We start from the raw sequence: 27506 nt of genomic DNA, 5'->3' as shown, positions 1-27506 counted from the left end.
CCCCAGTCCATCTCTGCCTTAGGACACTGCACCACCTCACGTGGCAAGGCCCGGCCCAGCAGCAGGCCCCAGGCCCTCCCTCCCTGCATCTGCCGCGGGTGTTCCTCCCCCCCCACCCCCTCCACCCGATGCCGCACAGCCCCATGCGGCCCACACAGGCTCAGCTCTACACTCTCTGGGAGCCCGGATGGCGCATACTGGACCCTGCCCACTCTCTTACATGCCTGGTCTAAGCCGGCAACCACCCGCGAGCCCCCACACCCACGCCTGAGCCCCCTTTATTCCAGTTCACGGTTCACATGCCGGGCCCTCAGCTCTCTGACTCAGGGGCTCGGGTTGAACCCGTCCTCTCCTAGGGGATCTTCCATCCTGGGGCAGAAGCACAGAACATGAAGAGACAGAGGGTGGGAGATGTGCAGCCTCTGAGAGAGGCCCGAGGACACCCTCCCAAGGAGACAGGAGACCAGAGAGAGTCGGGAGACAGGACCCCACACCCCCTTCTGCTGCCCCCACACTTAATGCAGCAGAAGCCCGTTTTACGACGTGCGGGCCCACGGCTCCCGCCTGTGGGCACCGCGCACGCCACGGCTTGCTCAGGAGCAGCGCTCGGGGCGGTTCTGGTACCTGCCTCAGCAACCCTGCGGGAAGCTCCCGTCCCAGCTCACAGCCCTCTCTTCCCTCAGAGGAGCCACTGCCCTGTGAGGCCAAGACGCTCAGCCAGTGCAGTCACAGCACGGCCCGGAGGCACCCACAGCCTGGCCAATGGGCCGGGGCACTTGGAACACCCCGAAAACCAGCCCCGACCACACGAAACGCTTACTCGTCCCGACCACTAGAGGGTGCAGGAGAGTCCTGCCAAGAGGTTGTGTCTGTTCCCAGGTCCCCTTTCCTGGAGGACAGCAGGGAGGGAACAAAGAAAGGTTTAGGGCTTCACCTTCCCAGTCCTCAAAGATGGGGTGCTCCACAAAGCAAAACTCAACATAATTCTACCAAACCCTCGGTACTGCTGGTGATAAAAAATAACAGAAACAGGGCGCCTGGGTGGCTCAGTTGGTTGAGCGACTGCCTTCGGCTCAGGTCATGATCCCGGACTTCCAGGATCGAGTCCCGCATCGGGGTCCCGGCTCACTGGGGAGTCTGCTTCTCCCTCTGACCTTCTCCTCTCTCATGCTCTCTCTCACTCATTCTCTCTCAAAGAAATAAATAAAATCTTAAAAAAAAAATAATAACAGAAACATTATTTTTCATTTAACAAATTTGCCAAACACGTTAGGATCACACACAGTACTGGTAAACATGGGGGAAAGGTAACCTTTCCAGTAACTGCACTTAAAACCCCGAAAATGTCCATTCCACTTGCGGGAATTCATCTCTAAGAATCAACCAGAACGGTACAAAGATTTCTGTAACGCGCTCATGACAACACTGACTCTACTAACACGGTTCAGGGCAACGGTCTACATGTCCAATAGGGGACTCGAGAAACAGTAACACATTCACAGCGTAACTGTATTTTGGAAAAAGACTGAATAAAGCTCCAGGCCCATCTGTCGGCACCTGGTAGGACAAGTGTGTGCACCAACGTGTCCACAGAGCACGCCCACAGACAATGGCAGGCGAAAAGGCAGAAGCAGTTACATCTCTGGGGGATGAAAGGACATGCAGATTTTGTACTTAATACTTTTCTTTATTTTCCAAAACACATGATTACTCTTACAATTAAAAAGAAACTATTTATTTATTTTTTCTTAAAGACTTTATTTATTTATTTGACAGAGAGAGAGAGAGAGAGAGAGAGATCACAGGTGGGCACAGAGAGAGAGAGGAGGAAGCAGGCTCCCCGCTGAGCAGAGCCCAACTCGGGGCTCGATCCCAGGACCCTGAGATCATGACCTGAGCTGAAGGTAGAAGCTTTAGCCCACTGAGCCACCCAGGCGCCCCGAAACTCTTTTTTTTAATCACAAGAAACCTCTGTCAAGCAAGTATCTCCCTCCTCCGGGTGAAGCAGTGCAGTGGGCTCCCGTGTTCCCCTCACGCCTGAAGTCAACTCTTCTACTCACGCTGTGCCCTAGGCTGCAGCAAGTGCTTGCACAAACACCTCACCCAGGGCCCCCTGCCCTATAGAGCAAGGGTTTCTCTTACCACTTTGCCCAAGTTCATGGCCACACATCCAAGTATAAGGGGACCCTGAATGAGGTGGTGCCCATTTTCCCAATCAAAATATCCAAAAGGTTTTACAGCCCATTTTCAACTTTCACAAATGTAGAGTCAGGGAAAGCCAAATTTTCTCATTTCTTTACTCTACTGACTGATTTTAAGTCACATGTCCTACAAAAGATTAACGCAGAAAAACCGCTTCCTTCCATTCTCATTTCATGAAACAAGTTTACACAGCTCTCACACACATCTTGGGTGTTTTTCAGAGACTCTGGGGCCACTGTCTGGGTCAGCTCCCTGAGCTCATCAGACAAAGCCACGTTCACGTGTTTGAGGCACAGCCTGTTTTTCAGTCAACAGAGAATGTTTGGGGATTTTTATCCCCAGACACAATGACTCAATCAAGCTCATGATCTCCATAAACCACAGCGGTAACAGCTTTCCGAGTGACCTTTACAGACTCATCTAACTGCCACCACCCCGAAGGCAAGGTCCTGGCCCAGGCATAAATAACTGGTATACCCGCTCCAAATCTGTGCTCCGCTGACGGGCCTGTCATGTGACCTCCGGGAGCCCCCAGCCCAGCACTCTCAGGTTCAGAGGTCTCCTGCAGCCAAACAGAGCCAATGCTCCCTCAAAGAAAGGTAAGTACTGGGCAATAGGAAAGACTTCCCCAGGCCCATCAGCCCAGAGTCGTCCTCCAAGGTACGACAGCAACACAGGGAACACAGAAGAATATGTAAGACAAACCCTCTCAGAACACACCAGTCGCGTATCAACCAACACAGCTGTGGGGGGCCAACAGGTACTTACTTGGACACAAGGACCGCAGCTGCATCTCGGGCCTTGTCACTGACAATCAAGTAGGTCTAGAAGAAAGGATCAAGGACAGGCACCGTTACACACGCCATACGTATCTCTGGGACCCAGTCACCGGCCAGTCCCACACACGGGAGCTCCTGGAGAAGCCAGCCCATGAAGCTTCTAAGCAGAGGCCAAATTTCAAAGCTGTAAAAACCACCCCTAAACTCGAACCACAGTTGCCAGCAGCTGCCAAATGCTGCGCTCAGTGCCCGGCAGGTGCCCAGCTGCACAGAGCATGTGGCCAGACCCCTTGAAATACACGTGTGTAAAAACACCAGAAAAATGAAACACATATGTGTCACCCAGCTGTAAAAAAGAATCACAGGGGCACCTGGGTGGCTCAGTCTGTTGAGTGTCTGACTCAGCAGGGAGTCTGCTTGAGATACCGTGTCCCTCTCCCTCTGCCCCTCCTCCTGCTCATCCTCCCACTCTCCCTCAAAAATAAATACAGAGGGGCGCCTGGGTGGCTCAGTGGGTTAAGCCTCTGCCTTCGGCTCAGGTCATGATCTCAGGGTCCTGGGATCGAGCCCCGCATCAGGCTCTCTGCTCCGCGGGGAGCCTGCTTCCCCCTCTCCCTCTGCCTGCCTCTCTGCCTACTTGTGATCTGTCAAATAAATACATAAAACCTTTAAATAAATAAATAAATACATAAATACATAAATCTTTAAAAAAAATCGGTGTCCACAAAGCACACTTGGAACCTGTCAACATGTTAGTATGCAGAACAGTTAGGAGGCCCCACCCAAACAGAAGAGGACCCAGGATTAAAACAAACGAGTAGCTTTCCTTCGGAGGCCTGTCTTAGGAAGTTTCTAATTCTCATCTCAACTAACTCTTTTCCAAATGATACGTACACAAAAGATCTTTTCTCTGGGGGAAAATCACATATCCAGTGCCAAACCTTTAGAAACATATAGTCCCTCACCTGGCAGTCCCACTTACAAGACAAATACACAAAGAGTATGTAAAGGTGGTTTAACCCCATACTACTTCTCACAGAACACAACCAGAAACAAACTAAATGTCCACCTACAAGACAATTTTTTTTTTAAAGACTGAGTTATTTATTTGAGAGAGAGAGAGAGCACGTGTGCACCCGTGCGTGGTGGGGCAAGGGCAGAGGGAGAGAGCATCTCAAGCAGACAGCACAGAGCCCCACATGGGGCTGGACCCCACAACCCTGGTCACAACCTGGCCCAAAACCAAGAGTCAGACACTCACCAACTGTGCCGTCCAGGTGCCCCAAGAGAATATTTCTAAAATTAGGGCTCAGCGGAGCCCCTTTTCCCTCACGGATTATGAGAAGCCACGTGCTCACTGACGCAGGAAGACTGCCAGGAAGAGCAGCTCACGGAGCGGCAGGACGCCAAGGGCGCTGCACAGAGCAGGTGGCACGGAGTGTGGTGAGCAGCACAGGAGGAGAAGCCAAGCCGCCAGCTTAGATCTGGACCTACCACTTCTGATAAACTGACAGCTACGTTCCTTTTTCTTTTTCACTATTGCCGCCTCAGTAAAGTGAGGATAAAAAGAGTTAACTGTCAGGGCACCGAGTTGGCTCAGTTGGTGAGACATGGTGGGGTTGTGGGTGCGAGCCCCACACTGGCTATAGAGATTACTTAACACTTCTTTTAAATTTTTCTTAATTATAAAAATAAATCGTTAAGGGGCGCTGAGGTGGCTGCATCGGTTGGGCGTCCACTCTTGACTGCAGCTCAGGTCATGATCTTGGGGTCAGGAGCACTGGGTCTGGAGCCTGCTTGAGATTCTCTCTCCTTCTCCCCCACCAACTGCCATGCACACGCACGCTCTAATAAATAAATTTTTAAAAAATTTTTTAACTTGGGGCGCCTGGGTGGCCCAGTTGGTTGGGCGACTGCCTTCAGCTCAGGTCGTGATCCTGGAGTCCCAGGATCAAGTCCCGCATTGGGCTCCCTGCTCAGCGGGGAGTCTGCTTCTCCCATTGGCCTCTCTCCTCGCATGCTCTCTCTCTAATAAATAAAACCTTAAAAAAATTTTTTTTTAACTTAAAAAAGAGCTGCCTGGGGGGCTCAGTCGGTGAAGCACCTGCCTTCCACTCAGGTCATGATCCCGGGGTCCTGGGATCGAGTCCCGCATAGGGCTCCCTGCTCAGCGGGGAGTCTGCGTCTCCCACTGGCCTCTCTCCTCTCACGCTCTCTCTCTCTGACAAATAAATAAATAAAATCTTTTAAAAAAAATTTTTTTTTTTTAAAGATTTTATTTATTTATTTGACAGACAGAGATCACAAGTAGGCAGAGAGGCAGGCAGAGAGAGGGGGGAAGCAGGCTCCCTGCTGAGCAGAGAGCCTGATGCGGGGCTCGATCCCAGGACCCTGAGATCACGACCTGAGCCGAAGGCAGAGGCTTAACCCACTGAGCCACCCAGGTGCCCCAAAATTTTTTCTTTTAAAAGGAGTAAACTTTTAAGTGGGATTATGTGAGCCACCATACAAAAGACGATTAGAATAGTGTCTGGCACATAGCAGGTACTCAATGAATGCCTGACCGCTGGTGTTGACTCCTCTGTAATCCCTCCTGTGTGGGTTGGACACAGTGACTGGCTTCTAACCAAGAGAATTTGGCAAGGGGTGGGACATCACTTCTGTAATTTAGTGACACGTTATCATGACTTCTGCCTCATTAGCAGACCCTGCCCCTTGCCGGCTTCAAAAGAACATGCTGCCACATAGAGGGGGCCACATGGCAAGGAACAGCCAGCAAAGAACTATAAGCCCTTCGCCCAACACCCTCGAGGGTCTGGTTTCGGCCAACTGTCATGACAACGTGGAGGCAGACACTGCTCTAGCCGGCCTGGACTACAGCCAGGGAGACTGTGATCAGACCACCCTGCAAAGTCACACCCAGATTCCTGACCCACGGAAACTGTGAGATGATACATGTGTGCTGTACTAAACCACTCAAGCTTGGGGTAATGCAAATATTATACATATAGACAGATTACTATATCACAAAAAGCTTCCAAAACTACACAAATATTATTATTTCTTGGCACCAGAATTTGAAGGACTTCAACTTAATATCTTTCTTGCTTTGCTTTACTTTCTAATTTTTCTACACTGATCGTGTTTTATATAACGTTAAGAATTAAAATACAAATTTAAAATGGACATTTTTTCTTACAACTGGTCCCTGAAATCTCTTATATGTCATTATTATGCTTAACAAAGTAGTTGTACTACCTGCAAAGAGAGGAGATTGGCTAAGTCATTCACCCTTTCTCCTACATGAATTATCACATTTTCTTTTCTTTTTTTTTTTTAAAGATTTGATTTATTTATTTGACAGACAGAGATCACAAGTAGGCAGAGGCAGACAGAGAGAGAGGGAAGCACGCTCCCCGTTGAGCAGAGAGCCCGATGCGGGGCTCGATCCCAGGACCCTGAGATCATGACCCGAGCTGAAGGCAGACGCTTAACCCATGGAGCCACCCCGGCGCCCAAATTATCACATTTTCAAAATAGGTCATGAAATGGAATTTTACCTCACTAAAAAAGCAGTAACAGCAGTTGAAGAAACACAAATGTCAAAAGCTTACTTACCTAATTAAATGCTAATATAAGACAGCATGAGAATGAAAAAGATTGCTAATTAGCAGCTAATGATTTGCATGGTCACATTTACCTTTGCTATCTGGAGAATACGGTCCGTTATGGACATTCGCATTTGCCCAGGTTGAGTGAGGAGGTTCCCGTCAAGGCGTGAAAAATCAAAAGGGATCAGGCAGGTCACGGAGAGCCACAGTAAAAGCATATAGCGGGTCTCCCAAGTCTAAGAAGTTAAATCAAAGTAAAATGACTCTGGTGTAAAGGACAGAGGTAGTCTGCCTGCCCCCTCACAGTCCTCCCTGCCCTCCCTGCCCACTCAATGCCCACCACAGGCCCTTCAGATGCTATCCACCTCAGAGCCTGGAGTGCAGACCACTGCGAGCCCTTCCCGTGTATCCACTGTAACCCACACACACCCTCTGTCATACAGACAGCTAGCAGCCTTATCACATGAAAGAAACAGCAAAACGAAAAAAGAAAAATCACAACATATCAGTACAGTCGGTTCTCTTCGCTGGCACCCTTCAGTATACAATCAGCATTTTGAGAAAGCAAAAAACAGATAAAAAGATGGAAAACACAAGACTTAAGAATAAAGAAAAATATTCTCAACATCCAGTCAAAGAGGAATGCCCTTACTTTAGGCAGTCAACAAAACAAGACCTCACTTTGGCCCTGGAATAACCCATCAGGGACATGAGAAGCAGAGGAGAGCCAGGGAAATGATTCCCCACATCTCCACCTGCAAGGGCACACACCCACAAAGACGACTCACTGGCGGGGCAGCCGTGACCTATGTCCCTCTGGACACACACTGTGCAAAAGACGGCTCCCGGAGCAACCTGACTCCTGAGAGAGCCTGCTGACAAGGCTGGCCATCCGCGGGCATCTGGGAACTTGGATTTCAGGAGGCTTCTCACATACACTGAGAAGGGGGACTCCCTGTGTCTGAACTATCTGTACAAACCACGTCGCTTATGTCAAAACCCGCTTTCCTTTAGGGAGTCTGGAATCAATCCACACTTGGCAGAGTACCCATGTGACCAGCCCCCAAGAAAAATCCTGCGCACTGGTCTCTATGACCTCCCCGAGTGGATAAACACTTCATATGTGTCATCACAGCTCAGCTAGGGAGACTTACAAGTGCCCTGTGTGACCTGACTGGAAGAAGACTCCGAAAGCTTGCTACCGGTTTCCTCCAAACTTCACCCCATATGCCTTTTCCCTTTGCTGATTTTGCTACTAATGAGTCCCAGCCATAAGAACAACTACATGCAGAGTCCTACGGTGGTCCTAGAGAAAAATCAAAACTGAGGATGGTCCTGGAGACCCCCAAAATAGTTATATTTCAATTTTTAAAATCTGGAAGGTTGTTATCACCACACCACATGTAGGCATTTTTTTTCTTTATAAAGAGCATATTTTAAAAGGAAATAACTTAATGTGACATAATAACAGAAAAAGTCTAAAGAATAAAAGAGAAAGGGATACAAAACAGCACAAGATAAAATTAAAGAAAACAGGATGATAAAGCTACCAATCAGGAATGGAACAAACAAGGTAAGAAAGAAGGAGGGACACGGCTGGGAAAGAAAAGGAGGAGAAAAAAGACACTCACTTCATGATCTCTAGGATTCTGATTTGTAAACATATCTAAAACAGGCTGTACGTCGGCTACTTCATGAGGAAATAAACGAAGAAATGTTTTATATCCTCGAACCTACCAAATTAAAAGACACTGAATTATTACATAATTAGAAAACATAGAAAGTAGCAAAATTATCTTTTTCCCCTATCAACAAAGATCACCACCCATTCCACCCACAGATCAGAAGAGAATTATGCCATATCACAGTGACAGAACTTGTTAAGAATACATAAGAAAGCTATCTTTGCTTCTTACATCATTTCATAAGTATGTTCTCTCCCAACTTCACAAATATCTTATGTGCTTCATCAAAAATATAGATATGTTACAAAACAAAAAGGTTTTCCTTCTACCTCCTTTATACAATCGCCCTCTGACACTCAGGAGGAAGTCAGTCCTTGGAAACCTCAAAGGTCCCCAAATTCATTGCAGCTTCCATAAACACAGTGGTACCACACCTTCAGGAGAGACCCTGCACTCAACCAACTAAGCCACAGGGAAGTATACGCACGGGCAGCCCACCCGTGGGGTCTCTCACGAGCCAAGGAACTCACTTCACCACACAGCAGGCGCTACTATATTGCGTAGCCCCACAACACCCACCCGGAGATGGCTCTGAGTCACTCCCGTGAGCCAAACTACAGCTGGTTAAGTCTGAGGCCAGCACAGGGATACCACCTGGGAGTCTCTAAGAATACAAAACATGAGGCCCCACCCCAGATCTGCTTACTCAGAATCTGCCTTGTTAACAAGATCCCCAGGAAATTCATCTGCACATTAAAGTTTGAAAAGCACTTCCATTTTCACCAAGTTTATCCACTTTTTCCTTGTAAGAAACTCTTCTGAATCAGTCATCCTTCTTTCTCCCTCTCCCTTTTGCTCCTCTTCCTTTCTAGCTAGGTGCTACCTGATCTACTGAAATGCAAGATGCTAAATATCTCAGACGTGGTTTCAGCCAAAGGACCCACAGATCACTCTCACTAACATCTGATCCCCAATATATGGTAAAAGAGAAAGAATGAAACCTACAACTTATGTGTGAGAACCATCTTTCCTGAAAAATATCATCTGGAAAGTAATTTCTGGACCGAGTATGTAAGAAAGTGTTCTGTCAACTATGAAGTGCTATGTAAATGTTACCTTGGTGATGATGTAAAGAAATTTAAAAGCCAGATGTACAAGGTCAGCTGGAGATGTCTTATCTTGCACGAAATCCAACAACAAGTTCATCATCCATTCTAGGGAAAAACATAATGTAAAAATTTACTACAAAATTAAACGTTAATATGATATTAAAACAAAATGCCCCAAAAAAGACTTTACTTATAAATTTAAAAGTGATTCAATATTATCCAGTTAACAATAGAGTAAAAGAAGAAAAACATTTGAGTCATAACAGTTTCTAAAAGAACAAAATTAACACAACATTCATCCTCATTTTTAAAATGCAGGAGAGGGGCACCTGGGTGGCTCAGTCAGGTAAGCGTCCAACTCCTGATTTCAGTTCAAGTCATGGTTTTGAGATCCAGCCCCACGTTGGGCTCCACACTGGAGCAGGAAGTCTGCTTAAGATTCTCCCTCTCCCTCTCCCACTGCCCCTCCCCCTACTACACACACACACACACACACATGCATTCTCTCTCTCCCCCTAAAATGAAGTAAAATAAAATAAAATGCAGGAGAAATATTCTTATTTTTTAAAATTTTCTATCTTGGGAAGGCTGGGTGGCTCAGTTGGTTAAGTTTCTGCCTTTGGCTCAGGTCATGATCCCAAAGTCTTGGGATCGAGTCCTGCATCAGGTTCCTTGCTCAGCAGGAAGCCCGCTTCTCCTTCTACCTACTGCCCCCCCTCCACTGTTTGTGCTTGCTCGCTCACGCCCTCTCTCTCTCTCTCTCTCTGGCAAATAAACAAACAAATAACATCTTTTAAAAAAATTATTCTATCTCAAACTATTATCTAATACCATGCTTCACAGAAAATACTTCCTACAACTACTATGATTTAGTGATAAGCACATTTTAAAGAATGCAATAAGGTAGTAAAAAAAGATTCCACTTCTAGTTATAAAGGAATAACTTATATGGAATTGCTCTACCACCAAAAAGTAAAAAACTAGACAAATATATGACAAATATATTTTCAGACACTAGAACAGGCAGTGCAAGGTAACAAACCAAGTGAGGGAAAAAAACAACTGGGGTCCACAGCCGCCCAGGCTATCTGCTGGGAGGTAATTTTTAGAACTCAGTACAGGGAGGGGGACTCAGAGAGAGCAGAGACCGAGGTTCAAGAAGGCTAAGTCAGCTGAAATCTGCAGGGCAGAGTAATGAAGAGGAAGGTATGGAGAGAATGAGCTCCAGAAGTCTACAGAGTCCCCTCCAATCTTTGGCTGAATATTCACAAGCATGGGAGGAGTCCACAAGGCCAGGTAAGAACAACTGCCAAAAAGCACTGAGGCAAAGAGTTTCCAACTGACATGGGGCCAACATTCAAATTCCATCAAGCCAGAGTAGAGTCCCTGTTGAGTACCCAGAGCAACCACTAGACACTCCAGAGAAGTCTTTCCCTAAGTAGTAAATTTACCCTTTCCCTAAGGGTAAATTAGAGAAAAATAGAGAAAAAGCGAGACCCGCCCTAATAAGACTTTAATAGGATCAACAGCATACAAATCATTTACAATTAACTAAACTGCCTAGCAAATTTGAGCACTCTTTAAGACAAAAAATTTAAAACCACCACCATCATCATAATCACAATGCCCAAGATCCACTCAAAAATTACAAGACATGGGGCTGTCTAAAGTTACTGTGACTCCTAACAGGGAAAATCAGTCAAAAGAAATTCCCCAAAGAAGATATAAACTTTAGAGCAAGTATCATAAATACTATAAATACTAAAACATGCTCAAAGATGGAAAAGAAAACATGAACAGTGTGAGGCAAGAAATGAAGATACTGACACGAACAACTTCAAGAGCTGGAAAAAAGATCTGAAGGGAAGAAGTTACTAAATGGGTTTAACAGCAGATTAGATACTGCAGAAGAAAGATCAGAGAACTTAAATACACAGTAACTAAACTTCCACACTACAGGGGGAGGGGAACCAAAACACTAAGCAGCCTCAGCACCGAGCGCAGCAGTGTCAAGTGATCATCACGTGGGTGACCTAAGGGCACAGGAGAGAAGCAAGGGCAGAGAAATATGTATAGAAATGGTAGCTAAAATTATTCTAAATGTGATGAAAACTATAAACTTATTAATCCAAAAGGTTCAGCAAAGTCCAAACAGGATAAATGGGAAGAAAATGCATGTCATTATCAAACTGCTGAAAACCAGCAATAAAAAGAAAATTCTACCAAATGCGAGAGAAAAAAGCCCACATTACATGGAAGAATAAAGGGAAGAATAAAGACAGACCTCTTGTCAAAACCAATACAAGCCCAAGGCAGTAGGACCATATCTTTTAAATGTCTAAAAGAAAAAACTGTCACCCTAGAGTTCTATAATCAGCAAAGTTTCTCAAAAATGGAAGTGAAACAAAATATCAAAAGCTGAAAGAATTCATCACCAGTAAACTGCACTAGAAAAATTCTTCAAGCAAAAAATAAATGAGACCAGATAGAAACTACAATCTACAGAAAGCAAAGAATAAAGGTGGAAATGGTAAATACAAGAATATTAGACTTGGGGCACCTGGGTGGCTCAGTCAGTTAAGCCTCCAGCTCTTGAGTTCTGCTTGGGTCATGATCTCTAGGTGGTTAGAGCAAGCCCTACATCTAGCTCCAAGATCAGCATGAAGGCTGCTTGAGATTCTCTCTCCCTCTGCCTCTCCTATTTTTTTTTTTTAAAGATTTACTTGTTTATTTTTAGACAGAGCGTGCAAGAGAGTCCAAGCGGGTGGGCCAGAGGGAGAGGGAGAGAGAATCTCAAGTGGACTCCCTACTGAGCATGGAGCCCAACACGGGGCTTGATCTCACAATCCTGAAATCAGGACCTGAGTGGAAACTAAGAGTTGGTCCTTAACTGCACCACTCAGGTGCCCTTCAACAAAGATAACTTTGAACCTTTTCTTTTAAGAAGGCTCCGTTCCCAGTGTGGAGCCCAACACGGGACTTGAACTACAACCCTGATATCAAGACCTGAGCTGAGATCAAGCGTTGGACACTTAACCGACTGAACCACCCAGGCCTCCCTGAACATTTTTTAAAGAATTAAAAATGGATAACCACAGATAAAGAGATCAAGCTAGCATTATTTACAAACTATATATTTACTGCTTTGAAAACCTTGTGAAGTATTTCATTACATAACAAACTTTACACATTTACACCCAAGTGAAGAAGCCAGTCACAGAAGTCCACATACTGTCTGACTCCGTTATGAGAAATGCTCAGAATACACGAATCCAGAGACAGAAAGCAGATCAGTGGTTGGCAAGAACTGGAGGCAAAGTGGGGGTGACTGTTGGTGGGTATGGGCTTCTTCTGGGGGTGATGAAATGTCCAGGAATTCGTGCTAATGGCCGCACAACTCTGACACGCTAAAAACCAATGAAGTTAACACATGAAAGGGTGAGCTCTATGGCATGTAGGTTACACCTCACCACCAGAGCACAAGCAGCTTCCGTCCCAGAGCAAAACTCTGAACGGACCACTCAGGGTAAGGGAAGCGTTCCCCGGGGGGGACGTGAGCACCCCATTCTGCCATCTGGAACATCCTCAATGGTGGAAACTCAACCAAGTCACCTACCCATCCACTCACCACACTGCCTGACAGAATCCTCTCAGGACAGGTTTAGCCGGAAACACTCCGACTTGTAAAACAGAAGCCGCAGAGCCCTCATCTACATCCATTTGGTCTTAAATACAGACAGAACCATAACATGAAAAGATCAAGTTACACAGAAAAGCTGATGGCAAGAGCAGACAGCACCCAGAGCTGGACCAAGAGGTTCAGAGAGACGGCACCGCCACCCCCAAGAACAGAGACCGGAAAAGCAGACGACTCCACGCGCTTACCTCAGCAACCCTCACCACCCCACAGATGCGGTCAAACAGAAGCGAAGGATACAAACCCACAAAGAAACAACGAAGAGGAAACGACAGCCCAGAGATATCAGCTGTGACCTGGAAGCTGGACAGCGGCAGGGAAAGCCATGGTCGCTGGAGCCGCCCGGCAAGAAGCCAGAGCCGCAGGGCCAGGACCAGCCCAGGGCAGGACACGGGGAGGGCTGAAAACAGAAGGAGTGCTCTGGGGTCTGCAGGCCACAGCCCCTTCTAGGCAGAAGACCAGAGGTTTCTCTCTCGAGAGTGGTGAACTCCACAGCCATTAGCCACACCTGGAATTTTTTTTAAGCCAAATAAAGTTTTCAATTCAGCTCTTCACTCATATTAGCCATATTCAAGTGCTCAACAATCCCATGTGGCTAGTGTTGACCTTACCAGACAGCACAGATCTAGAACATTCCATCATCACACAAAGCTCTACTGCAGAGGTGCTCTGGAGACAGTAGGTGCGAGAGGAAGCCAGGACACAGCTGACAAAAGCCACGCAGTCAGCGCCTGACTCAACAAGGAGTAGGCATTCCAGACTAGGAGGCCACAGTGGGACCCTCCCCAACAGGGCACCAGCACCCAGCAGCCAGCCATGTGCTCCCAGGTAGGAAAATCCACCCATAAGATGACTTTGAAAAATACCAAACCAAGGACGAGAGCACTTTCATAGTAAAAACAAGGGACAAAATAAATTCAAGAACATCTTCCACAAGCAAAACAAAGGACCACTCCTGGAAACTTAACATCCAATTCACAGGGACAGAGAAAGCAGAAGCAGAGAAATGACCAATAACACACCAGAAGTCCCCTGTGCCAAAGGATGTAAGTCTTCAGGCTAAAATTGTAAAGTTAATGCCCAGCATAAGAGAAAAAGCCCAGAGCAAGTCACACTCTTATAGGACATCAGCTTCTAGAAACTTCCAGTAGCAAAGAAGTCTCCTGAAAAAGAAACTTGGACTTGGTAACAGTGGATAAGGGAACCATGCCTTCCATCTTCAACCAGACAAGCTATCAACCAAGCATGGAAAAGCATTTACTCTGCCTGAGACAGGTGGGAATTCAGAAACCTTACCTTCTACAAAACCTGGCTACCTGAGGAAGAAAAAAACAGCACACACCACACCGCCCACTTTTTAAAAGGCACATGCGTGGACGCTAAAGCTAACCCCTAGACATGGTAACATGTCTGGAGTTTCAAGGGCCCTGTGGGGCAGGTCGTGCTACTAATCCCCATTTTTCCGATGAGGAAACCCGGGCCAGAGCAGCTGAGTGGTGGCGCTGGGATGCAAATCCAGGCAGCCTGGCCTGGGGCTCACGCACCTAACCCCCACCCTGTGCTGCCTTTCAATTTGAGGTACTAGTGCTACCTTCCTCCTTCCTAAGTTCGCTGCCTGGAGTGTTACTTTTGCAGACAGAAAAAAGAAAAAAATTATCAGTTATCAGTATGACATGGGTCAAAAATAAACAATGAGAAACTAAAGAAACAAAAAAAAAGCCACTCGCCCAAACTAAGGAAACCTGAGCCTCACTGTCTCCATCTACAGAACAGAGCCCACCACAGATCACGCGTTTACACAGCACCCTCAGGTGCTGGGAGGAGTAAATGGTGACCCCAGAAAGCACTCGATTATAACAAAATGTGCCTGAAAAACAAACAGATTAAAATACACACGATGGGGGCGCCTGGGTGGCTCAGAGGGTTGAGCCTCTGCCTTCGGCTCAGGTCATGATCTCAGGGTCCTGGGATGGAGCCCCACATCCGGCACTCTGCCCAGCGGGGAGCCTGCTTCCCCCTCTCTCTCTGCCTGCCTCTCTGCCTGCTTGTGGTCTCTCTCTCTGTCAAAGAAATAAATTCTTAAAAAAAAAAAAAATGCACACGATGAGCAAAAAAGAGGCTCTTAAGTAACAGCAAGGAAGAAAGAAGCTCCAAGACATCTGCCCACAGCCCAGAGTGACACTGAGAACTCCCAGGACCACCCCAGTCCACTAGCATTAATTAGTCCAGCTCACCAGGAAGGCCAGGCCACTGCATCCTGACACCCTCTGCTGGCCAACACACACACACACACACACACACACACACACACCCCAGCACCGCACACCACGGCCTTTGGGATCTTCCTCGTCCACCATCGGCCTCTGTTCTTACCCAGGTGTGGGTCCAAGAGATGAGGCTGCTCCTGGTACTTGTCCATGATGACTAAAGAGAAAGACACGGGAACTGACATCGCACACAAGCCCCAGGAACCCTCAAGGCCCCCGCCCCCAGCTGACTGCTACGGGGCTGCTCTTCAGAGCACGGGTCGCCTGGGCAGCCCCCACCGTCACCGCGGCTGGCCCCCCGCCCTCCGCTTGCTCGGCACCTTCCTCCCCGGCCCCCGTCAATCCTTCCACCCCCTTCCTCCCCCCTCGCAGGGCACACTAAGCACCGTGTCCTCCGCGGGCCCAGCCCCCCCGGAGCACGCGCTGCTCCATCCCCGGCAGCCCGGTTTCCGCCCCTTCCGGCCGCCGGCGGGGCTCCGTTCAGACCCGAGGGCCACACACCTCCACACCCGCCAGCTTCCGGGGAACGGGAAGCCGGGCTCTCCCCGGAGACGCCCCTCGCCCCACAACAGTTCCGTGCACAGGACACGGGCTCGCTACCCCCGTCCCCAACCAAGGGAACAGACTCCGAAGGCCAACGAAGCTCCGCGCCCAGGGGCGAGTGCGCATCACCCCTGCGGTGTGTCCGCAAAGCCCGCGCCGCGTGCAGCCGGCCGCCGCCGGGCCGGTCCCTGAAGTCAGAGGGTCGGCCCCGCAAACCCGGGAAGGCGGAACGCGGCGGAAATGTCCTCAGCAGAAGGGCCCGCGAAGACGGCTTTACTGAGTCACAACACGCTTCCGCTCCCACCCCGGGATCCCGGGAGTCGCTGTCTCATCCGTCGTCAGAGACAAGTGCCCAGGGCGCCGCCCGCCGCTGGCTCTCCGGGGCTGGACTCGGGAAACGGACACCGCCAGGAGCCTGTCCCGCGCGCTCCCCGCCGGACCCCGCGGGGCACAGGCCGACGCGGGCCGTCCCCGCACCGCACGGCCATCTGCTCCCCCGCCCTCCCGCGCCTTTGTCTGCGGCACGCGGGTGCGCGGCGGCTCCTCCTCTCGCCGCCGCCCGGTCCGCACAGCCGTCTCCGCGGGCACTCCGGGGACTCCCGGCCGCCCCGCGGAGGTCCACACCAGGGCCCTCACGCCCAGCCCTCCGCACCCCTCCTCCAACGGCAGGCGCAGAGGGAGCGCCCGAGCCCCGCCGCCCCGCCGCCCCGCCGCCCCGCCGCCCCCGCGAGCGCACGGCTCCCACAGGTGCGCGCCAGGTGCGAGCGGCAGCCCGACAGCGCGCACCTCGGAACCGCTCCAGGGCGCCCTCCTGGGCCGCCCGGTCGCCGAGCACCGCCCGCACGCGGCCGAGCAGCGCGCGGGTCTCCGCGCTCTCGCCGAACGCCTCCAGGGCGCCGCCGTGGGCCAGCGCCTCGTCCTCCGCCCCGTCCTCCGGCGCGCCCGCGGCCGGCTCCTCGCCCAGGGCCATCCTTGGCGTCCCGGACTGCGCCCGTGGGCTCGACGCCCGGCTACGCGCGAGCACGGGGTGGGAAACGCGGGCGGCTGGCGGCCGAGGGACGACGGCTGAAGCAGAGGCGGTGGCTACCGACGCTGGCCCCGCCCCACGACCTCCGACCTCGCGCCTCGGACCCGCTACGGAGCGCGCCGGCCGCCAAAAGAGCGAGCACGGAGGCGGGGCCGAGCCCCGGGGGGCGGGGCCCGGGGAAGGGAGAGGATAAGGCGAAGCCCGCGCCGGGCTGGGGGCGGGGCCCACCAGCCGGCGGGGTGGGGCTCGGAGCTCGTGGGTGGAGCCCAGGAGGGGTGTGGAACTGAGCCCGTGAGGGGCGGGGCGGGGGTCTGAGCTCGTGGGTGAGGTGGGGCGGGGACAGAGCCTGTGGACGGGAGGGGGGGGGGACGGAGACTGTTGGGGGGGTAGGGGGGGTGTCTGAGCCTGGGGGTGCGGTCTGAGCTCTGGGCGGGGGCCTGTGGGTGGGTCGCAGTTGGGGAGGGGTCTGAGCCCCGGGTCGGTGGGCTGAGCGGGGGAAGTGGCCCGCGCTGGGAGCGGTGTCGCAGCCGGAGTCGCAGGAGGAGACCCACACCCCCGCCGGTCTACCACCACCCCCCCGCCTCCCAGCAAACGCGAGCTGCTTCACCAGGAGAGAGACCCAGGCCCTGAGCCCCTCCCCCCACACCCCTGTCCCCTACCCCACCCCTACACACCCCTGCCCCCCTACCCCCCCACACACAGGAGCTGCTGTGCCCGTGGCACCGTCACAACATGGGTTCTGCGACAATGGCAGTTTCTGGTTTGAAAGGCCCAATGTCTGGAAGGATGCGTCTGGGGTGTTCACTCTTTCTAGAAGTCAACAAGCTCACCCGTCCCGGTGGGACCAGCCCCCTGAGGGGAGGCCCGCAGGACAGTCACACCCTCAGAAAAGAGAGATTTGGGCACCGCTACTCCCACGAAATTGGAAATTTTGCAAGAAGTAATAAAGGCGTGGCCACATCTTCAGGGACGCAGCGTGGACGGCCAGCGCCCCATAGACCAGTGCCCCAATGCCACCTGCTCCAGCCCCCCTTCAAGGATGTCAGCCCCAATGTCCCCAACCAACCGGCTAACCCGGCCACCTGAGCGCAGTGGACACCCCTGACACCCCAGTGGGCACACCCCACTGCCCGAGGTTCTCCCCCCACCCTCACCCTCTTGTCATCCGGCCGCCAACACACCAGATGAAGAACCGGGTGCTGAGCAGACCGGAGGGCAGCTGCAGCCTGGATATTGAGGGCCTCTTCTCGGCAAGGGTGGACTCACAGATGCATTCAGCCCCAGAGAGGTGGCTCAAGAGGTGAGACCCATCTCCTGGTCCCCACTTCTGTCTGAGCCCGAGTCCACAGGGATGTGTGACCCCAACTTCCTCCGACACAAATCCCAGACCTGTGTGATTTCTGCAGTAGTTACCATGAAAATATCCGAATTCCCCCAGATCACCGTACGTAATGAGCCTGTTGGGAACCTGTCAGGTGCCCTGGGCCCCCTGTCCATTAGCCCAACTGCAAGGAAGGTGGAGGCACGGACAACTCACACCGTGGTCCCTGAACCCCTGACTTTATTAGTCCCTGAAGTCATCTCTGATGCTGCCACCCTCCCTCATCTGCGAAGCAAGGCGGCAGGGGTACAGGCTGGGGACTACTGCAGAAGCTTCCGCATGGTGCCCAGGGACGGGCTCCTGTACCCCTGCCCAAAGTGGTTCCAGTGGTTTAGGTAGTTAAAGAGCTGGTACAGCAGCAGCCGCTGGTCGAAGCCCGGAGCCTTGGGGATCTTCCGGTGGTAGGCCGTGAAGAAGGACTTGGGAAACCCCCCAAACATCAAAGCAATTGCCAGTTCAAACTCAGAATGTCCATAGAAGGAAGCCGGGTCATAAACAATGGGCCCCAAGTCGTCCTCAGCCACGTTTCCCGACCAGAGATCTCCATGAAGAAGGGCGGGGACGATCTCTAGACCACGAAACAGATCTGGGATCTTCACCTAAGAAAAATAATGATTACAACAGAGTTACCATGGGATTATGAGCCACGGCTGCCTCATCCAGTACTTGGAAATAAGGCAAAGATGACCTCGTGTTTCTTCAGGGTCCAACCACAGCCTGGTCTGGGAAGCCCAGGAACGAGGATCCTTGAGTCCAGCAGAACGCCTTATCTTACTCTTACAAATTTAGGTCTGGGCGCTCCACAGCCCTAATGATGTCCACTCAGTAGAGACCTCAGGGGATGTGACCCAGCCAAACAACCTGAGTGGAGGGGTTTTCAGGCACCTCAGCAACCTCTCTCTACCCTAACCCTTCATTTCTCAGCACACCCGTGCCGACTCCTCCCAGTACTACGGGCCACTTCATTAGTGAGTCAAATAAAATGTCCCGCCGCATGTTCACCCTGGATTGGCACGAAAATTCTGTTCTTCACACTCGGAGAATTACATTCTCAAACTAGTCACTCCAGGGCATCTGCTGCCCACATCTCTAAGAGGTGAGACGTTCCTGCTTTGAGAAAGAACAGGGTAAGAGTGGGTAAAAAAGCAACAGTAAACGCCACCGGTTATGAGCCAAGCTCCTGCGTGTCACATGAGCAAAGCCTGAGGCTAAGTGCTTGGTGACGGAGCCCGTGAGACTTGCACTCAGGGGCCAAGTATGTCCTCGGGTACCATCCCCTTCCCAGGTTCCCCATCAGGCCAATAGTCAGGCACCGATGTGTCCACACTTGACCAGCTCTGCTCCCGGGCTCCACTCTACCAGAGGACCCCACACAAATGCGATGGGCTCAGAAAAGGACAGCCCCTGTCCCCGAGAGTAACGTCTGCACCTACCTGTAGCTGTGACCAGAGTTCCCGTGCCTCTCGGTCAGCATAGTCCCTTTCGATGAGATCCAACTGCGCCTGGAGACGGTGCCGGGCAAAGAAGGTCGGCCAGTCCTCCTGCCACTCGTTCACCTGGACGACGAGATGGGGCTGGGCTGCAGCTCTGCAAGGCGACTGCCCACACCCAGGCACAACCACGAACAGACACAGCAAACATTACAGCTTGCCAACAGAGGAGACAGGATGGGGTCATTAAAACTACTCAGTCCGAAAGAGTGCAGAGACACAGGAGAAAGGGCAACAAAGAACAGACAGGACACCTAGAAAACGAAGACCACGACAGATTCACCCTGACCACATCAATAAGCGGATTACACGTAAGAGGCCTAAGTACCCCAGTTAAAAGACTAATTCCAAGCTGTGTACGAGACATGCGCTTTACATATAAAGCCAGAAATAGGTTAAAGGGATAGAAAAGATACGCCATGCTAGCACTGGTCAAAAGAGAGCTGAAACGGCCGTACTAGTGTCAGACAGTAGATTTCAGAGATGAGAGGAGCATAAAAATAAGGAAAGTCAGGGGCGCCTGGTGGCTCAGTGGGTTGAGCCTCTGCCTTCGGCTCAGGTCATGATCTCAGGGTCCTGGGATCGAGCCCTGCATCGGGCTCCCTGCTCAGCAGGGAGCCTGCTTCCCCCTCTCTCTGCCTGCTGCTCTGCCTGCTTGTGATCTGTCAAATGAATTAAAAAAATCTTCAAAAAAAAAAAAGGAAAGTCATTTCACAAGGGAAGGTGGGCCAATGGATGAACAGGATGTCTGTGCCACCGATATATGGCAAATAGGCACAGGACAGATGTTCCCCATCACTGGCCATCGGGGAAACAGAACCTCAGTGAGATGGCACGGCACGCTCACCAGGATGGCTATGATTTCAAATGATGGAAACCTACCAAGAGCGGCCAGGATGTGGAGGAACAGGGCCCTCGTCCACACTGGTGGGTATGTAAAATGGCACAAGCACTTGGGGAATTATTTTTGCAATTTCTTAAAAAGTTAGGGGCACCTGGGTGGATTCGTCAGGTAAGCGTCCGACTCTTGATTTCGGCTCAGATCATGATCTCAGGGTCGTGAGATCGAGCCCACGTCGGGCCCCACACTCAGCGGGGCGTCTGCCGAAGATTCTTTCCCTCTCCCTCTGTCCCTCCTCCCACTCACTCTCTCTCACTCTAAAATAAGTAAATCAATACATCTTTTAAAAAAAGAAAGTGGAGGGTGAACCTGCCATTTGACCCGGCCATCGCCCTCCCAGGTATTTGCTCAAATTAAGTGGGAGCGTTCGTCGCCACAGACCCTCGCACACAAAGCTTCACAGCAGCTTTATTAGCAAAAGCCAAACCTGGAAGCGACTCAGAAGCCCACGGGCAGGCGGACGGATGAACAGACCGTGGACGACTTTGAACACACGCAACAGCACAGACGAACATATCATGAGGTGATGAAGCTCAGGGAAAGAAGCCAGAAAAAGGCCCATCCCGTGCGATCCCATTACGCTAAATTCTACAAAGTACAGACTTATCTATAGCGACAGTAGTGGCTGGCGGCAGGGAAAGGCGAGGGGACACTTGGGGGGGGGGATATACTCGTCCCAACCATGGTGACTGGTTCACGGGTATGTACGTGGGTCAAAACTTACCAAATTGCAGACTTGAAGTGTGCAGCTTATTTTAAGTTAATTATACCTTAACAGAATTGTTTTTTAAAAGTTGTAAAGCTCATTTCATACAAAGTGTTACTTTGGGAAACCCGTCAGGGAAGGGACCCTCCAGAAAGCATCCTCGCAGTGACCTGCAGACAAGTGTCTCTGGTCAGTGCTCTCAGCATGGACTCCCTGTGCGGGGTGCTGTGGTCGCTCAGCCCAGGCTTCACTCCCTTAGTGCCAGGGGCGCCTCAAAAGCAGGTGGGGAGGGGCGCCTGGGTGGCTCAGTGGGTTAAGCTCTGCCTCTGGCTCAGGTCATGATCTCAGAGTCCTGGGATCGAGCCCCACATCGGGCTCTCTGCTCGGCGGGGCGCCTACTTCCCCCTCTCTCTCTGCCTGCCTCTCTGTCTGCTTGTGATTTCTCTCTCTCTCTCTCTCTCTCTCTGTCAAATGAATAAGTAAAATCTTTGAAAAAAAATTGAAAGCAGGCGGGGAGGCCCTTTCCCCAAACAGCCTGAGGCATATGGGGTGGCAGCTCCTCCCTCCCCATCTGTCTGCACAGGCTCCCTCTCCCTTCTGGATGGCCAGGGTATAAAACACACAAACTGAGTATCGGGAGCTAGACGCCAGCATTGGCCAGCCTGGTCCCTCCTCCTGGACAGAGGGACTGTGATCCCCTCACCCAGAAAGGGCAGGACTTGCCCCTGAGCTGCCAAAGGCAGGGCTCCCTGAGGGCACCGCCGGTGGGAGCCAGCCTTCACCCAGACAGAGGGCAAGGCAGTGAGGGGGTCGGGCCCACACTCTGAAGCCAGGCAGTGGGTCAAATCCTGGCCCCCCACTCGCTAGCCGCATGGCCTCCCTGCTCCGCTTGGCTTCTCGGTGCTTCTGTTTTCTCATCTATAAAGAGTCAAATGACAACACCCACCTCCTAAGGTTGCTACGGCAACTGGGGGACTGGTGTTGGATAAAGCACTTAGAGATGTGCCCAGGGAGTGGCCGTGCATGAAATGCCAGTGGTCCCAAGGGGGCTTAGCACACAGCTGTCTGAGAAGCCCGCTGCCACCACTCAGGGTCGCCCCACCCATGGCTGCAAGCCCCGAAGGCCCAGGCACCCCTCCCAAGGAGCCGGACCCTCCTGGAACTTCTGGGCTGGTCCACGCAGGACCGTCTGCCCTAGCTTAAGGTGGACTAAGTGTCCACCCAGGTCCCTCGCCCCTTCCTGGCCAGCTGAAGCTGAGCTAAATAGGTTCATTGTTTCTGGAGTCTAAAGGGGCACACAGGGGCAGTCTGGGTCCCTAGTGGACCAGCCCCATTTTCAACGGCTTCACAGATTGGGATTTCGGGTGTGATTTCATTCCTTGGTTCTTGAAAAGTCACTGTGCAAGGTCAAGTGGGGCTTTGGAGAGCCCACAGCTCTTAACTCAACATCGGAAGCAGGACACCAAGCCCCATCCAGCCCCTCTGGCCCCCAGCTCCAGACAGATGTGTAACCTGGGGGAGCTGGCTTCAGCACAGGCTTATGAAGTCCTAACAACTCTGGGAAGGCACTGTGTGTACAGAGCCTGAGGGACCCCGGATGCGAGGGCTGCCCAGTGGCTGGGAGCCCTAAGTCTGGCTCAGGCTTCATAATGATGTCACCCCAAGTACACCCACCTTGGAGACTCGCCCTCTGCCCACACAGGAGACAGGGAGGGACCAAAGGCTAACTAGTACAGGCTTCCTTGTACACGAAATGCCTAGAGTGGGCAAATCCACAGAGACGGGAAGAGGTGACGTGTTACCAGGGCCGGAGGCAGGGGGCTGGGGAGTGACTGCTAACCAGTAAATGCTTTCTCCTTGGGGGTGAGGAAGATGTGCGGTAATCAGACAGTGGCGACGGCTCACAACTCGGGGATATACTAAAAACCACAGAATTGTACGCGTTTCTCTGTTTGTTTTTTTTCAAGTAGGCTGCATGCCCACTGTGTACCCAATACAGGGCTTGAACTCGTGACCCTGAGATCAAGAGTCAGACGGTTAACCTACTGAGCCGCCCAGACGTCCCTGCACACTCTGAAATAATGGAGTTTGTGTCACGAGAACTACAACGTCCCCGAGTGGGGGCCCAGGACCTGATCCCTGACTGGAGCGTGCCTCACCTCTGCCCACTTCGGCCACGACATTCATCACACAACCTCCCGCGGTGAGGCCTTTGCACCGCTGTTCCCTCTGCTTGGATGCTCTCCCGCCCGCCCCACAGCTCGCCACCTCCCACCTCCTCCCAGCCCAGCCCCCGTGAACTTCCGCCTCTGCCCTCCCATCCCAGGTGTGCAGGCTCTGGCCGCCGTCCTGGTGCCCAGAGGACACCGGCACTCACCTGCGGGATGAAGCCGCAGCACGTCACCCTGTGGAAGCCAAACTTGGTCACGTGCCGGGGCTCGGCTCCCTCAGCCCTGCGGCCTGTCGGCAGAAAGAGCGGCTGTCCTTCTCGGACACCCGGACGGCGCAGTCCCCGACCCGCCCCCTGCCCGCACCCCGGCCAAAAGTGCTGGCCAGGAGCGCATCCAGAGCTAGTCCGACGACCCACCTGCGGGCGCCCCCAGCCTTCTCCCCTGCGCAGCGGCACCGCAGGCGGCGGGGTGCCGCTCAGCCCTGGGAAAACTGGGGGAGCGCCGGCCCCTGGCGGGCCACCAGGATGGGGGCGGGGGCGCACGAACGTACCCACTGTGCTCTCCTCCTCCTTCGACTTCTCCCCAAGCTTCCGGTTGTGAAGGTGCAGGTCCGCCAGCTGCTCCCCGAGTCTGGCCGCCTGACTGAGGAAAGAGGCCGCGGCTCCACGCAGGGAATCCCGCACCAGCGGGGCCTGAAACACTCCTCTCCGCCCCCCTCCCTCCCCTCCTCCTCCCCCACACTCCCGCACCTGCTCAAGCCCCTCATCTTCAGATGCTCCATCACGAAGGCAGCCCCACCTCCAGGCAGGTCGATCACCTTGATGGGCCGAGGCACCCGCACCAGGCCTGTGGTCTGGAGGGCTTCCAGGCTGGCCATCTCACCCTCAAACATCTGCCGGGCCTGCGTACCAAAGAGGCACCGCGAGTGCAGCAGGGGCCTCTGCCGCCCTGGACGGGAGCCGCCGCGCGGGATCCCAAGCACCCGGGACCTTCAGCTACGGAAAACTAGCTGGAGAGCAAGACATCAGCTCCTCAGAGAGTGGGGCACAAAGTGGCCCCTTTCCTATAATAGGAAGGGGCTGCAGGATGAGGCTGAGCCCCGGGCCTGGGGTGGGCAGGATGCTGATGCCCCCGCCCCGAGTGCTTCCTCTGAGAGGAGGGAAGCCCAGGGCAGAGGAGGTGCTGGAGGTGCTGGGGGTACGGTGGGGTGCAGGGAGCCCATGGGAGTGTCGAGTGTGCTTGGGGGTACAGTGGGGTCCTGCAGGGTGCTGCCGGGGCCACAGGTACCATGGGGTGCAATGGAGGTGGTGAGGTACCTCAGAGGGCTGTGGGAGTCCTGGGGGTATGCTGGGGTGCTGTGAAGGTTCTGGGTGGTGCCATGGGGGGGCGGTGGGAGGGCCGGGTGTGCCAGGGAGTACAGTGGGGTGCCTCAGAGTGTGGGTTAGTGGAGGGTCTGGAGCTGGACCTGGTCCCCTTCCAGGTTACCTGCCCACCTCACAGCCTCAGGCAATCCCAGCAGGGCAGGAACACCACAGGGTGGCCTGAGGCCGCATGTCTGAGTGACGGGGACACACACTGGGGGCAAGGGAAGGCAGGGCAGGAAGGTCACCAGGGCCTGGCTCGCGTCCAGGGCCTGTCCCCAGAGATAAGAAGGCAGCAGGGCCTGGGGGGTGGGAAGGAGCCTCACACCCCACCCAGGAAGAAGACAGAACAGCCTCTGTTGGGACCCAGGAGCCGTCCCATTTCTGAAACATTTCCCACAAATACCCCATTTTAAACCAGGCGAACTCTCATCCCATGTACACTATTAGTTGGTTAGAAGTGCGCTTAGTAATGTGGCTTGTGAACACGTCTGGCTAAAGAATTATTTCTCATGAGGCCAAAGTACTACGTCCACACGGGCAGAGAATCCTACCCTTTACTTCAGAGTACTCAAGGGGAAACTGAGGCAAGGCCTCCTCCACACCGCCAGCCCACACCTGGGATCCTGAAGGAAGGGGTGGCTGGTGTCAGGGAACATCCCACAGTCCCCAGCGATCCCAGCGGGGCTCCCAGGGCAAGCGAACCCCCAAACATCCCGGAGCAGAGAACACCTGGGCTCCAGACCTTCTGTGTCCTGAGGGCCTCCCTGCCATCTGGCTCACCTACTGTGTGCCAGCACCCAGGCGTTCAAGGGCAGATGGTGCGATCCCCGCCTGGGGGAGCACTCAGTGGGGAGGGTTCTACAGCCTGCATGGACCCTGAACCCGAAATGCTTCCCGGGAGGTGGGGCTTATTTGGAGGGGTTTGGGTTCTGAAAGGAAGTCCCCTGACAGTTCCCTGGACCAGGCCCAACCCCTCATCCACCCCAGGTGGGCAGTGCTGCAGGGGGACAGGGAGGAGCCTCTCTGCGCGTCCTTCAGCCCGTAGCCAGCACCCCGGACTCCTGCTCAGGCCCTGGCCCGCGGGGCACGGGGGGGGGGGGGGACGACCCCGCGGAGTCCTCGCGCATGTCACCCGCAGCACTCGGGGCGCGCTTGCCCAGGCTAACCTCCTCCGTTCGGGACGTGTATTTAACAGCAAACGCTAAGCAGGCATTACCCAGCTCCAAAACGAGCACAGGCCCGGGGCTCGAGGGGACGGGGTCGGGCCCTCGCGCTCCCGCACCGAGCCTTGGCCTCCAGGCGCCTCTCCCGCCTGGTGAGACGGACCCACGCGCTGTGGAAGGGGGAGCCTGGAGCGGGCCCGGGGAGAAGCAGACGCAGCCCGGGACTCCGGGACTCCGGGACTCCGAGCCTCGCGTCCCCCGCGCTCGGCGGGCAGAGGAATGACAGCGAACGCGGGCTATGAACCCGCTGACGAAGCCCCGCGTCCTTAGAAAGTGCTGGAGCCCCGCGGCCCCGCAGGTGCCCGCTCCCGGCAGGACCGCCCGGCGCCCCGCGCCCCCGGCGCCCCGCGCCCCCCTCGCCCCGCGCCCCCCGCGCCCCGCGCCCCCCGCGCCCCCGCGCCCGCCCTCCCCTCTCCGGCCTCCGGCTCAGGCCGCGGGGTGTCGCGGGCCGCACCTGCGTCCGGCGGTTGACCTTGACGAACACCGGGCCCGCGTCCGTGTCGTAGGCGCGCCCCTCGCTGATGCAGCCGGCGCCGGGGCTCCCGAAGGCCCGCAGGCTCGCGGTGCGCAGCTCGGCGCGCAGCAGCTGCTCCATCGCGGCGGCGGGCAGGGCGCGGGGCGGGGCCGGAGGGCGCAGACGCGGGCCGGGGCGGAGCCGCCGCTGCAGGGGCCGCTGGCCGCGGGGGCGGCGCCGGGGCTGCGCGGCCTGCGGGCTCCGCGCCGTCCTCCGCCGCGTCGGGTCCCCGCGCGCCCCGCCCGCTCGCGCCGTGGGGGGACCGAGCGGGCCGGAGGCCGGAGGCCGAGGGCCGGCGGGGCCTTTCCGTGGGGACTGGAGTGGGGGCGGCGCCCTCCGCCCGTGTCCGCGCCGGGCGCCCGACGACCCTCGGTGGGGCCCACCCACGGGGCGCCCTGCCAGCACCTCCCGCCAGAGGCTGCGCGAACCATTGCTGGACGTCGGCCCAGCCCCAGCGGGACGCAGGGCACAGTTCAGGGTAGGGTCCGCTGTCCCTGGGACACGGGTCACAGGCCTAGCTAGGTCTCGCACTGTCCGGACACGGCTGGGGGTCCTGACCGCATGCCCTGGCCCAGACACTGTCCAGTGAACCCGTCGCCGGTGCTGGGCTTGTTCATCTGGGCACTTGGTGGCCATCGCAGGTCTAGGGTGCTCCGGGGGCTCTGGTACCAAGTGGCCCACCCTACCAAGAACGCAACCCCTGGTAAGAGACCTGCTGCCCTCAAAAGGAGCCTCAAAACACACATGCCCCAGGCGCCTGGGGGACTCAGTTGGCGAAGTGTCCGCCTGCCGCTCAAGTAAGGGTCCCAGAGTCCGGAGATAGGGGCTCCCCGCCT

The 27506-nt window shown here is 53.9% G+C and overlaps 2 protein-coding genes across 3 annotated transcripts in view; both read right to left on the bottom strand.

Moving 5' to 3' along the window:
* The window catches only part of TBCD (tubulin folding cofactor D), a 149381-nt gene extending 132383 nt beyond the window's left edge, over positions 1–16998 (bottom strand). The window contains exons 1-6 of one of the 2 annotated variants that reach the window (XM_080825585.1): positions 16680–16998; positions 15457–15507; positions 9394–9491; positions 8224–8325; positions 6682–6828; positions 2971–3026 (exon numbers count right to left, since the gene is read on the bottom strand). In XM_080825585.1, coding sequence (XP_080681711.1) covers positions 2971–3026; positions 6682–6828; positions 8224–8325; positions 9394–9491; positions 15457–15507; positions 16680–16863 — 638 coding nt within the window. In that variant the 5' untranslated portion in view covers positions 16864–16998. The remainder of the gene's footprint in view (positions 1–2970; positions 3027–6681; positions 6829–8223; positions 8326–9393; positions 9492–15456; positions 15508–16679) is intronic. The other variant, XM_080825586.1, reaches the window with a different exon arrangement.
* A 1460-nt stretch (positions 16999–18458) lies between these two features.
* FN3K (fructosamine 3 kinase) lies at positions 18459–26761 on the bottom strand. The gene is made up of 6 exons (XM_080826088.1): positions 26611–26761; positions 24319–24470; positions 24120–24211; positions 23776–23858; positions 19735–19857; positions 18459–18900 (listed from the first exon to the last, which is right to left on the bottom strand). Exons 1-6 carry the CDS (start codon positions 26749–26751, stop codon positions 18562–18564), a joined length of 930 nt encoding a protein of 309 aa, XP_080682214.1. The 5' UTR covers positions 26752–26761; the 3' UTR covers positions 18459–18561.
* Between the last annotated feature and the right edge of the window lie 745 nt (positions 26762–27506).

This window comes from Martes martes (genome assembly GCF_963455335.1).
Source record: "Martes martes genome assembly, chromosome: 16".
Taxonomy (NCBI): Eukaryota; Metazoa; Chordata; class Mammalia; order Carnivora; family Mustelidae; genus Martes; species Martes martes.
Note: the sequence above shows the minus strand (reverse complement) of the source record. Positions and strands in the feature narration are given on the sequence as shown.